A 14211-nucleotide genomic window follows, 5' to 3' on the forward strand; every position below is an offset into this window, starting at 1 on the left:
GACGGAAGATGCTCTTAGATCCAGAAAACAAAATTTAAAGGAAGAAGGGCACGAAGCAAGAAAACTGAAATTTATACCATAATCCTCGAAGACGTCACTGATCCCTTCAAGATCGTTGCTTGTTGTGCACAAGGCTGTGCATCGCATCCCCTCGTGTCGCTGCTCCCCCATGGCGACGCCTATGTTCCCTTCATTGGCCCCGTGGATTGTTAGCGAATCAGATACTACCTTATCGTCATTGCTGGGGCTAGCCTCACAAAAGAAATCCTCAATTGGAGCGGCAAACATGGGTCCGGGGGGGATGGTGCTTGCTCTGTTTCGGTGGAGCAGGAGCATGGTTACCTGATTAAAGCTCCAGTTCAAAACACTGTTGGAACAGAGACACAGGAATAAATTAATTAGAACCCATCATGCATCCTAGTAAAATCTTTATTGCCCTCCTGTATCCATTGGTTATCTCTGTTATCATGGGATATTCATCCCGAGCGAATAGACAAATTTCCATTTAATTACCAGGAAAACGTGCAATGAGATCTGGGTGCAAATTAATCCGTATGAACATACTTTGTCCCTGACTCAAGAATGCACTTGCAAGTAAAAATAGACTGTACGCGGTCAGATCTACTCATCCTGCACGCCCCAATCCTGCTATGGCCATGACCGCCGGTGACCTCTGTCATCCAAGGCAGGAGGACGTAGATATACACCGCGTCTTCCCCAGGCCCCAGCTGCCTCCCGCACGGGAGCTGCACGGACTGCCACTCCTGGACCTCGCCATCTTCGAAGGAGGTGCACCTCTCCAATTTGCTCACCCTCCGTACCCGCGCCGGATCAGTACTGGCCAACTATCTGCGATTCGATTCTACCCTCGATCTGAAAGGCGAAGGCAAAGAGGTGGTCACTGCCGCACACGCGATCTCGGCGTGGAGATGAGGCGGTGGGCAGGGCTGTCGTCGCGTGGAGAAGACTGTATCGAGATCTGAATCTTGACAACGATTCTATTTTTTCCTCATCTTTTTTCCGGTGGACGGACCGCGCATGTCAATTGTTGGGAGGAGACGTGGGGAGAACCGATGAATCTCGACCATTTAATCGATGTGTGTGAACGATTAAGATTTAATTTTCCTACCAAGTTCTCTCTTTTATAAGTGGAGAGGAGATGGAGATATTTTTTTTCTTTTCTTTTTTCTAGCGGATGGACCACGCGTGTCAATTGTTCGGTGGAGAGGTGGGTAGAACCAACGAATCTCAACCATTTAATCGATGTGTATAAATGGTTAAGATTTAATTTTCCTACAAAGTTCACTCTTTTATAAGTAGTGGAGATATGTATAAGCGGATTACCTAGCTGTTTTCACCAGTTTAAATTTTTAATTGTGTTAGCTAGTGATAGCATACCCTGCGGTCCGGCCGTTTCACGTACTAGTAGAAAGAGTTAATCGATTGGATGTTAAACTGTTTAGTTTGGAGCCGATCGTTCCGTATGTGCGCAGCCTACCTTATAGCATCTTCAGTTGTCTCCTCTAAAACGCCTCACAAATCGCGTCCCATCGAGTATTTGGGTGATATTGTTGCTTGGTGCCGTGTTTGGAGTGTCGCCGTCCAGTCACGCGCTCCATTTAGAGGCTCCAAATCAATAAAAATGCACGAAAATAAAGAAATTCATTCAAATTTAATTATATTATACAAGTTTAAATGAAAACGGCAAGATCATCAATCTAGCATATTGGCCGCCCGGCGGTGCGTTCGACGGCCCCGCCCTGTCGTCGCCTCCCCTACGGTGCTGCTCGTGCACCGCACGCCGCCTCTCCATACGGAGCGTGTCGAGAAGACGCCGCGTCGTCGCCTACCCTCTGCAGCTGCTCCTGCTGGAGGGAGAGTTCGACGCGGCTGGCACGGGCATCATCCTGCAGCTTCTTCTGCGACTCGAACGACTCGACGAGCCCTCGCTGCCTCCTCCGAGTACGTCACGTCATCGTCGGACCAGTCGAAGTCATAGCCATCATCCCCGTCCTCCTCCGCCTCATCCTCCTCCTCCACTTACGCTCTGCCAACGCCTCCGCCTCCCAGGCCGCCGCTTCCTCTGCCGCCGCCTCCTCCCGCAGCTGCTGCTCCAGCTCCTCCCGCCGCTGCCGTTGATGGAGCTCCCGCAGCCGCAACCCCTCCTACAGCTCCTCAATGCGCCGCCGCTCGTGCAGCTCCAGCTCGTCCGCATGGTGGCGCCTCTGCAGCTGCTCTGCACGCCGCCGCTCGCCCATCTCCTCCGCTCGGTGGTGGCGCGCCTCTTCCATTGTGGCGGCGTCAAACACCGCTATGGTCGCCTCTTGTGCCGCCTCCTCCCACGCTTTGTTGTCCGCCAGCTCCGGATCGACATTGAACTCCGGTGGTGGTGGAGATGGAGGTGGAGCCGTGGAGCCGTGGAGGTGGAGATGGTGGTGGAGGAAACTGGCCGCCGCCGGCGTGGCTCATCATTGGGTAGGTAGTGCGCAGGCGACAAGGCATTTGTTGCGGCAGAGAAAGGGATGCCGACGGCTGTGGTGACGTCCATTGAGCGGAGGAGGCCTTTTATAGGCGCCGACGACGCGAGAAGAAGCGGGAAGAGGCCACAATTAAACCGTGGGAAGAAAGATCGGGAACGTGTAGTGGCGTGTGAACGGCGGCGACGCGTGGAGAAGGCGCAGAGACGCGTCGGGGAGGCGCAGCGCCGACGGGACGTCTTGCCTGCCCCTCTGTCGCCATTAAGACAAAGTTGCGACGCTTCGTTTCGTGTGTTAATGATGAGTTGGGCCCGCCACTCTCCGCCTCGCTTCGCGCTCTGTCCGGCACGCCCGAAGTGTCCCTTGTGGAGCTGGGACGGGCTCGAGGCGCCGGACAATGTATTGGACCGCGCCGGGCGAAAGGGGGCTTTGGAGCACACGACTGGGGCTGAAAAAATGTCCGACGCGCCCAAAAAAACCTTTAGGCGACGTGATGTGGGCATTACCCTTCGGGTACCCGACACTAGCCTACCTCCTGTGGCCCAACAGGGAGCCCGCGAAGATCAACGCGGCCCATGATGGACCAATACATCGGTTGCAGCGGTGGAAAGATGGAAGAAGGCGGATTCTTTACAGATAAGGCAAGGAGATGTCAATTAAGATAAAGATAGATTAGATCTTATTTGTAACTTAGTCGAATCCGTGCAGGACTCTCGGGATCTGGCCTCCTATATAAACGCCAGGAGCCTGCCGGATCCTACACACATAACCTACACAATCCCGCATACACCAAAACCTAGAAACCTCGCCTCCCAACGATATTAGCACTACGCAGTCTATCGGTTGCTCATTGTAACCTTTTTTTTTATGAAGAGTAAGGGTTTTACCTCATCGGGGTCCTGAACCTAGGTTGTTGACATCATCGAGTGATTCATGTTGACATGATCTTCAGGTGTTGTGTGGAGGCTTCATGTTTTCTATGTATGCTCTTTATCCGTCTTTTGTTCAATAAATTAATACAGATGGTAGTATGCATCTTCTCGATGGAGAGGCTGGGATTCTCACTCTCCATTAAAAAAATAGAGCACATTCTCGGCCTTCTTCTCTTGCTAACCTTTCCTCCTCTAGTGCAAGCCTATGCTCTTCTGTCCTCGTCTTCCTCTCTTCGGCCGCCGAATTGGACCTTGGGCGTCCGGACGTCTTCTTCGCCTTTGTCGGCTTCCTCTCCCGCTAGGCGCTTGCCAGAATGGGGGGGGGCGAGCATCCAGTGCTTCAGGCAAGGTGATCTTGGCCGCACCCTTGCATTCGTCTTTGATCTCCCATGCAGTGACGTTCACCGTGATTTTTGTCCCCAACCTTCCTTGACAAACTCATATGCACGGTGGTCGATTCCGGCGGCGTAAAGAAGGCGTGGTGGCCTAGATGGGTTGCGGAAGGGAGATGTGGTTCCATTTCGACCAGAGTCAGAGGCGTCGGAACTAGCGGGGAGGCGTGTATGCGAAAACGGCGAGAAGATGGGGGGAGGGCGAGAGAGGGTTAAATAAACTCAGCCCATGGCGCGGTCGAGTATAGTTGGCCTCCTTTTGGGGACTGACTCTTATACTAGTTTAATTTGACTCCTCCGATGGTATAAATGATCGGTTAGGTGTTGTTTTAGCCGAATTTTACTCCTCCAAGGTTTTTTTAATGGATCGCTTCGAGATGCTCTTAGGGGTAGCCGACCTCGCTATCTCGCGTTTCCGTTTCATGCTGCCACGCACCATGGGATCATGCGTACAAGCACGTCGATTTTGATGTTCACCGAAATTTGAAGGTCGTGGAGATCTAGATTGAGAAATGGAATTTCAAAAATTAGATTTAAACTAATCTGCGGAACGTTCTAGTCTTTAATTGGTCAAGTGCCATGTCCCCGGGGAGAAGAAATGGATTTCCCGAGGATGATGCAATGCGGAAGGAGAGAGTAAGTGATGTTGGAAATTATATGAATTTTCGTGTATTGTATGGAACTATTCTTCTTTGGGGTCTACATAGAAGTTCTTAGTAACATAGTGCGGAGACATGGAGTTATAACTGAATGTCTTCACTAGGGATTCCTAGTTCGACGGAAGCTTAGAGCATCTCCACCGGCGTGCCCCATAGCGGTCACGATAGAGATTTGGAGATCGGGAGCGAAAATGAGTTCACACCGGCGCGTCCCAAATAGCGCCAACGCTTTTCCGAGCCCAATAGAACCGTGGCAACCCCGTGCCAGCCCCTTGGCCAAGGGCGTGAATCAGGCGCGCCGACGCCTCGCGAGGCGGAAAATTTCGGGTATGGGGCCGCCTGTCAGCCACCCATCCCAAAAGTCGACGCCAGCACAAAGTGGTGGGGCCAACGCGTCAGCGGCACATTCAATTTTAACCTAATCGTCCCCTACCTCGCAACGGAAATTATTGGCGCGCAGCAGGGGTGCAGTTTTCGCAGACGCGCAGCAAACCGTCCCGTCGCGCCTAGCTCTCCGTGCTGGCGTTAATGAGTGTCACCGCTCCCCCGCCTCCCTCCGGCCTATAAAAAGGGTGCTCCCGCATCGTCCCTCACTCACAAACACCAGTGCCTCTCTCCTCAACCCTAGCCGCCACCATCTGAAGAGACGACGCCATGTCTGGTCGAAGCCGAGGTCGCGGCCGTGGTCGTGGTCGTGGCCGCGACAGAGCTGGACTCTCGACGTCGCATGCGACGCCATCGTCTTCATTGTCGGACCTGCAGGAGGTGGAGCGGCAAGTGTTGTTCGAGTTCGTCGTCATCCTCAAGGGCGAACCACTCGGCATCCAGAGGCTGCCGGACAAGTTCGCCGACTTTGTCGCCGGCAACGAGACGACCTCTCTGCATATGCGGGGGGCTGCCTGCGGCTGCTGCCGGTGGATTGTGGACGTGATCCGCGATGCGCGCAGCAAGATGTACCTCCACATCGGCTGGGAGAAGTTTGCGCGCTACCACCACCTCGAAGTCGGCTTCGTGCTCACGTTCTCCTACTTTGGCGAGGGGGATATGAGCGTCAAGGTGTTCGACGAAACGGGCTGCCGCCGGTACTACCACGACGACACCGATGAGGAGGACGACTGAGTGTTGTTTCTTCGCAGCGAAAATAGGCACGCATGTTTTTGGATGTTCTTCCTCGAAAGAACCAACAGGGGTACCGTCACCAGCTGGATTTTCCAGTTTGGGTGACTGGGAGTGTCTTAGAGTGTTCTTTCTTGGCAGCAAACACACGAAACATGTGATGCCAATACTAGTTAGGTTTCCTTATTTTGCAATGTTTTATATTTGTGTCAACCATGGTTCGAATTATGCATTAGTTTGTGGAAAACCAACGTTCCAAATTATATCTTCGTGTAAACCATGTGCCCAATTATGTATTAATTTGTGGAATGTTTCTTCTCTTTATTCGAATTTCTATGCTTTTATTTGAGATTTTAATTCCAATTATTTATCGGAGCTGACGGTTTGGGGGCGCCGGTGTGGGAACAACACCCCAAATAGAGAATGTAGTGACGGCACCCTCCATACGGAAGTGTCGGCGCCTCTACTGGCGACTATTTGGGGGGCGCGGTGGAGATGCTCTTATTCAAGCTTGTTCCATATGCCCAACATGAAACATCGTGTAATTCATATTTTGTTCATCCTAGGAACACGTGAGCTCCATACCTATTATATTTCAAAATGCATTTTACAAAATTGGAATATTTATAATAATTTAAAAGAAAAAATATTAAGTACTAGTTTCTCTACCAAAATCACGGGAAGACTTGCATAGTTTTTCCCGTGCAAAAAGAAACAGTGGTGCAAACTGATTGATCTAAGTTATTAACAACCTTTAAAATTGTTTTTAAACGTGCAATTTATGTATAAATAGAATAAAAGAAAATCTGTGTCCAAACAATACTCAAAAGTTAGGTTGTGTGATCTTTTGACAACTTTTCAAATTTAGAAATATGACCTTTTTTACTGAGATCCTATTGTTATTTTCGCAATGGCTTTATCCCAGTTCAGCTTCAACGAGTTACAACCTGAAGCTAGAACAAACAAGTATTGTATTGTATAGTCTTAATTTAGCGATAGTTATCCTGTAATTGAAGTATTTATTTTGAAAATTATATTCGTTGTAGGTATGGAAATACAACACTGAACAAATTCCTTTTGTCCCGGCTATGATGGAGCAAGCAAAGATTATCCTAAAGAAGTGCGGTGGACATCCCCTTGCAATATCAACGATAGGTGGATTTCTAGCCACTAAGCCAAAAACAGCTATTGAATGGAGAATGATGAATGATCGTATTAGTGCTGAACTAGAGATCAATCCTGAACTAAGGACAATAAAGACAGTTCTTATGAGGAGCTATGATGGTTTGCCATATTATCTCAAGTCTGCTTTCTTGTACCTGTCAATATTTCAAGAAAATCAAGTAATAAGGTTGGATCGTCTAGTGAGGCGGTGGATTGCAGAGGGATACTCACAAGACTTTCATGGCATTACTGCCGAACAGCTGGGTCGTAGGTACTTTGAAGAGCTTGCGGATAGGAGTATGATCCTGCCAGGGGAAGATGTAAATGATTACAATGGAAAAATTAATTCTTGCCAACTTCATGATATCATCAGGGAAATATGCATCTCAAAGGCGAAAGACGAAAACTTTGTCTTTAAACTGGAGGATGGATGTTGTTTGAGTAGCACACAAGGTCCAATACGCCATCTTGTCATAGGCAGCAACTGGAAAAGGGATGGAGATGCACTGCCGGGTGTGCTGGACTTGTCTCACGTACGCTCACTGACCGTGTTTGGAGACTGGAGACCGTTTTTCATCTCCGAGAATATGAGATTTCTCCGAGTGCTCGATTTGGAAGACACACTAGGGTTGAGAGATCATCATCTTGACTGTGTCGGAAAACTCCATCACCTCAAATACCTTTCTCTACGAGGATGTTGGAATATTTACTGTCTGCCTAATTCTGTGGGGAATTTGCGGCACCTCCAAACCCTTGATGTTAGAGGTACACAAATATTTGAGTTGCCAAGCACAATCACCAATATTGGGCTGCTACAGAACCTCCGTATATCTGATAATTTATTAGGCAGCGACAATGTCAAGGGAGAGGATGACATAGAAACTGCGTACAATCAGTACGTTCATGATATTGTCCCCTCCCAGATTGACTCATGTTGCCTTTGGATGACTATGGTTCCTGTTTTATTGAGACCACAAGTTGTAGCTGGTGGTTTGAACAGGTGTGATGTACTCAATCTGTTCCGCTACCAGTTTAATGACAAGAAAGGTGTTAAACTTCCCAGAGGAATTGGTCAGCTGAAAGCCCTGCACAAACTAGATGGTGCTCGTGTTGAGGGGAATGCCACTTTAAAAGAGTTTAGAGAGCTTACTGAATTGCGCAAGCTTGGAGTGGTTGGTATCAGCAGCAAAAACAGCATGGGGTTCTGGTTTACCATTGCTGGTCTCTATCATCTTCGATCTCTTTCAGTGAGAGGAAACTCGAGGAAGGATGAGTTAGATGGTTGTCTGGATGAGGGTTTGTCGCCACCAAGCTGGCTTGAGAGCCTCAAGTTGTACGGCAAGCTAGTCAGGGTAACAGATTGGATCCATCAGCTTCAGGATCTCTGCAAGTTGGTGCTGGATGAAAGCAATTTGGAGCAAGATGATTCAATAGAAGCCCTTGGGGTGCTACCAAATCTTGCAGTTCTACGCCTGAAGACCGATTCATTCGTGGGGAAACAGCTCCATTTCAAAAACTCGGCTTTCCCGAGTCTCGTGGTGCTGGAGCTCTATCGCCTAACGAACCTTGAATCGGTGCTGTTTGAAGAAGACGCGATGCCTAGGCTCGAGCTGCTACAAGTTGTTTCTTTATACGGGCTGAAGAAAATCTCCGGGCTATCAGTTCTCACAAGCCTCAAGGAAATTAGGCTGGATGCTTCTGCGGAATCATTGAAGCCAGAGATCCTGAGCCAGCTAGGGGAGCGTCAAAAGCACGTCGTCGTGAAAGATGTATGAATTCCACAGATGTGTGTATATCCCCCTTTTCTCCTTCGTGTTGGAGTAGTACTGCCGTAATAATATTTGTCGTTGTATATATTTCGGGGACCAGTGTAGATGGGCTCCGAACTTATAATGGCTGATTTACATTATTATTCTAAACATGTAATCCTGTTGCGATTGGAGCATATTTTTCTGGGCAGAGTTAAATTTTCCGTGGTCGAGTGGGCGTCGTTCTCCGTGTCCCAGACCCAGGTGACCAGGTCGCGCCTCCCTCGCCTCAGGCCCTGTTTGTTTGGATTTGTGCTTCTACTTTTGCTGCTTTTGGAGTCTAAAAAGCAGCCCAAACAAACATCAAAAATTTGCAAAGTGCTTGTGAAAAGCGCTGCTAAGAAATGTACTGCTGCGGGCGACGCCCGAGCTTCCCCCTGCTTCCCGAAGGGCGCTATTCGAAAATGCCCCTACAGCTTCAACAATACTACGGAAAAATTGCCCTCCCTTATAACAGGCCGGATCCTTGCATTTTTTCCTGGCCCCGACAGCCCCTGGGCGTTTTTCTCTTCTCCCCTCCCGTTCCCTGGATACAGACAGAAGAGATAGGGCTAGGGTTCCCGCCGCCGCCTCCGTCCCCGGCCGCCACCGCCACCGTTCCCGGCCGCCGCCGCCGCCGTTCCCGGCCGCCGTCTCCTTCCCCGGCCGCCTCCATTGTCGTCGTCCTCAAGGTCGCGCCGGCGTCCCCGTCGTCCTCAAGGTCTGCTGCCGGCGACAGCAGGTCGAGGCGCCGCCGTCCCCGTCGTCCTCAAGCTAGCGCCGGCGTCGTCCTCCACAAGGTCGCGCCGCCCTTGTCCTCCCCGTTCTCGGCCTACCACAACTCCCTCCGTCGCAATTCGACCGGGTGACTGAGCTCGTTCCCGTCGGCCGTCGGGCACAGGACCTCGCCGGGAGGAGGAGCTTGTCCCCGTAGTCTTCCCGTCCAGCGGCGTCCATCGTGGTCGAGCGCCCCTGTACCTGATCTTGCGTTTCTTTCTTGGATCTCCCTGATGCACCGTCCGCTGGATCTTGGTGTCTCAGATCTCCCCTTGCTGACTTGGATCTCCAAGAGGCACCCGCCACTCGATCTTCCGCCACTCGATCTTCCTGTTGATGCTTGTTCGTTGTTGACGAAATCTGTGCGATGTAGTGATGATCTTGAAAACTTCTTGTATGTTTGCTGGATCTGCGCATGTATGCTCTGTGGATGTATGTATACGTGCGAGCTTGCTAAAGAAAAGTTTCAATTCTACATGCTTCGGATTTGTTGGAGCACGCAAGGCTGATGTATGCATATTGCTTTTTTTGCGAATATATAATGCAAATGCATATTTTCTTGTGGTACGAATACAAACGATATGTTTGGATTATATGTAGTCTCCTGATTTATGAGATGATTTATTTTTGGATTATAGCCTACTTTCACAATATGTTTAAAATATTGGACTAATAATTAACAAAAAATGGGTTAGATATAGCTAATTTGTTTCAAAACTACATTTTTTCAACATCTTAATTACTCAGTGGCATTCCAGACATTTCATCCTAAAACCAAAAGCAACAGCTATAAAAAGCTCTTCTACCAAACATCAAATTTCTGCTTCTAACAGCTGCTTTTTCACAGCTCAACAACTACAGTTGCTTTTCAAAAGCTGCAGCCTAAACAAACGTACCCTCAATCCCTCCTGTCCCAGGTCGCGCCTCCTCGCCAACTCCGGCGGTCGACCCTTGCTCTGCTGCTCCCCGCATGGCACAGGCGGACCGGCCCCACCCGACCAGCCCCAATTCGCACCTCCGGCCTCTAGAGATCTGACGGACGACCCTCTTCACCGCCCACGCCCAGCGCCCTCTGGTCCGCCGGCCTCGATCCCTGCTGCAGTGTGGCTGCTCTGCTCGGTATGCAGTTGTGGCTCCGGCGACCTCGCGTTTGCTTCCAACCGGAGTTGCGGGCAGACCACATGTCGTCAGGCACATAGGCCATAGATGGCCACCAGCGACCAAACCAATCAACTAGGTGCCCATACGGGAACTAGCGACCGAGCCAATAATCAACCAGGTTTTCCCTTATGGCTTTCACCTGGAATTGCAACCCCAAATAGTTATTAAATTCAGAGCTGTGAAGTTTACAGGCTTTACCTGCATCGTATTTTCGGCTCTGCACTTTTTCAATCTTCCAATGTTGTGGTGTTTGCAGGTCACTAACGTTTGGCACATTCATTTGTATCAAGTGTTCTGTGGCTCATAGAAGCCTCGGGGTGCATATTTCCAAGGTAGCCACTATATATCTTTGTTGCTAGCTATTTTTCATCAGCGTCGTTTCATTTTCAGTTTAATTTCTTATTGCGAATTATTTTTTATTCAGCTATAAGAGAGCTTTCATTCGATATTGTTTTTGTTGTAGCGATTGCTACTATCCCAGTCCTTGGAACAATGCATTCAAGGTTTTCAGATATTTGACGATGTGGAAGCCTTTTGGCTTGGGCACCAAAACGGCAAAAAAAATGCCAATAAAAAGAAAGAAAAAGATAGTACACTGCAGTAGCAGGTTATTCGTTTAAAATGCACAATTTTTTAGCTCCTCTTCTTTACCATTAAGTGATCCGTTCAATGAATTATGGCTTCAAAATTTACTTTTTATTCTGTGTTTAAGCATTTTTATATGAATAAAAGACAAATAATCAGGCATCTTGCTTTCATTGTAGGAGGACTAACATGTGTTAAGAATCCGACACTTTACTCAGCATCGATTCTGTCCATTAGTGTTGGTGATCGCTGGCTTGTTATTGTTGTTGCTAACTTATGTGTCTCTTTTCCATTGACCAAAAGAAAGATTCGGAAGTTCTCAAATACAGTATGAAAATTGCAGGATGATGGCTTTACCGAACTCCCTAGAAAACGTCTGTACTGGTAAATACATTTCATTGCTTTGTTTAATTCATTGTTTCTTAACATGTCTACAGTAATTATCAATGAGAACCTCTTTCATTTTCTTTTTTTCTTGGCATACAATTAGGTGTCTTAGGATTTGTTTGCTTTTAGATTGCAAGTTTATTTGCTACTTATTTATCAGTAACTAATATCAGCTTATTTGAAATGTAAGTTTGTAAATGGACAACATACTATGTTTGGAAAGGATTATCTTAATAAAATAATCAACAACCACAAACTGTTCTGGAGAACAATGCTGCATAAATTGGAAATTAATTCACAGTTCATGAGTTGGGTACTTTAGATTTACTTATCTGAATAAGATGTTCAGTATGGCATGGTTCGGGGACCAACTTGTGTCTTCATTTCTTAATAATAACATAAAAGTTTGACATACTTGGCTTTGTCCTAATAACCTAATTACAAGAAGCACGCTCTTTATGAGTCATTTACATTTAGCTTTTTGTTTACTATGGATAAACTGATTAGGCTATATATCTAAAGTTAATTCTCTCACTAAAAATGGTCTAAAGTTTGTTGGATGTCACTTTCTTTACACATAGACATATGGATATGGAATTGTGTGAATTTAATTCATAACTCATGCATGCGACTATAGTTCGATTTAAAATATTCCTCCTGCGGTAAATGCATCCTTAATATTGTTATTTTAGAAGCCGAAAAATAATTGCTCATTTGAAAGTGCTATAGGAGTCATAAGAGGATAAGTACAAGCTTAAAGGCCTATGTTGCAATGAACCCGTTGATTTTAGTGACTATATATTATATTATTACACTATTGACCACAAGAACATGGTGTCTTCATGATTTATTCTCTATCAATCTTCCATCAGATTGCTAAGATTTAATTATCTTCTCGGTTGCCTGGGAGATGCAAGGTAACATTCGAATTTTAAAGCTAAGTGATTCTATTTAAGTCAAATAAATTTGCCCATTCAGTATCATGTGGTCTCCGTAGCAATATGATACCTCTCTCTTTGCAGCTATTTGACTTTATACCAGATATGAAACATCAATAGGCTTAATATTTTTTCGGAATCCTATGAATGTGTTGATTCAATGATTATGGTAGGAATAATATAGGCTGGAAAGGTAAAAGTGATATGTATATTACAAGCGACACATGGATTCTTATCCCAGATTTAAACTTTGTTTATGGACTTTTCACCATATGAGATCTTCTTTTCTTAAGTACAACTATTAAATCTTTCAGAACCACTACAATAGAACAGAGCTTTGGTAACACAATCATGTAACATATAGTAAAATATGTTACAAGCAAAATTACAGTAACACACAATTTGTGTGCCAACAGCAGACAGTAACACAAACTATATAAGACCCAAAATTGTGTTACAGATATATCCACCAGTAACATATAAATATGTGAGAGTGGTAATGTGATACCAGTACATTGAAATAGTAACACATATGTTAGTGGCGCGGGAGTGTACAAAATTTAGTGCGAGTAAGACATAATCATATGTTAATCGATAGTGTTACAAGTTCTATTATAGGTTTGATCCTGAGTTTTTGGCCTTGGGTCAAAACTAGAACCGGAATACACTTACTATTTATGCTCGAAAATAGTATTGGATATATGTATTTCACTGCATATTATATGTATTTTCTAAATATGGAACGGTTCCCAACTTTTATAATTTGAAAAGATGTGTATCTAGGAACAAGATGCATAATTATGTAACATTTTTTCTAACAATATACCCACCATTCGAAATTAAAAAAGATGGATCTATGCCTCTATCGGATGGCTTAAACAGACTACTAGGAAATAAAATTATAGAGCGTCAATTACACGACATAGTAAATGTAATAGGAAGATCAGAAATACGTATGAACAATTAGCCAGGATGAGAAATGAGAGTCAAGGACTCACAAAATTAAATACAACCAATTGTAGATGCAGTTTTTTTAATAGAAATATTAGCTGTAGTTGAGTATTGTAGCGGGCCATAGGCAAGGTCGCGCATTCGTGCTGGTTTTTGCAGTTGATGAATGGATCGATCAAGTCAGCCCAAGAGTAGGCATGCACCGTTATATTTTAGTATGCAGGGCAGGCCCAATTAATTATTTGGTGAAAATAATACTAATTACCGTAAAATAGTATGCAGCGCAGGGCCGCGCTAATCTAGTACTTTGCTGAACGAAAAATAGAGGAGGGAAAATTTTAATCCTTCCCGCTAATGTACACGTTTTCCTCAATTAATAGCTCCTATATATAGAGCCATTGAACGCCAACAGAATCACCGCAGTTATCTGATTTGCGCGAAGAAAGTCGCCCACCGCTGACCCCTATCACGCCGCCCCCAATCGCCCTCCCACCACCACGCCTCCCCCCATCGCCGTCCTACCCACCACAGCGCCGCCCCATCAGGCCTTCCATCACCGAGCCGCCCAAGACCGTGCGCTCATCCCCGTCACCACCGCCCGCTCCTATCCGTTCTTCCCCATCGCGCCGGCCACCCCACCAGCTACTCCCCGTCGCGTATTCTTGCCAAGGCTCGGCCGCCCCGCCCGCTGCTCCTCGTCGTATCTTCTTGCCAAGGCCTGGCCACCCTCCTGCCACGCTCGCCTTGCTGCGCCCCTAAAGTACCACGAGGTAATCCAACAGCCAGCGAGTGCTACCTCTGTTTGATGCTTGAGGGTGATTTGGAACATCATTAATAATTGCTACTTCGATAACCTGCACGAGCACTGGCCCCTTTGTTATGGGT

The 14211-nt window shown here is 46.9% G+C and overlaps 1 protein-coding gene across 1 annotated transcript; it reads left to right on the top strand.

The window, feature by feature from the left end:
- Positions 1-2138: 2138 nt before the first annotated feature.
- LOC124648048 (disease resistance protein Pik-2-like) lies at positions 2139-8515 on the top strand. The gene is made up of 4 exons (XM_047187875.1): positions 2139-2475; positions 4361-4437; positions 6623-7582; positions 7703-8515. The coding sequence occupies exons 1-4, from the start codon at positions 2139-2141 to the stop codon at positions 8513-8515; spliced, it is 2187 nt and encodes a 728-aa protein (XP_047043831.1).
- The last annotated feature ends 5696 nt before the right edge of the window (positions 8516-14211 follow it).

The sequence above is a fragment of the Lolium rigidum genome, chromosome 4 (genome assembly GCF_022539505.1).
Source record: "Lolium rigidum isolate FL_2022 chromosome 4, APGP_CSIRO_Lrig_0.1, whole genome shotgun sequence".
Lineage (NCBI taxonomy): Eukaryota > Viridiplantae > Streptophyta > Magnoliopsida > Poales > Poaceae > Lolium > Lolium rigidum.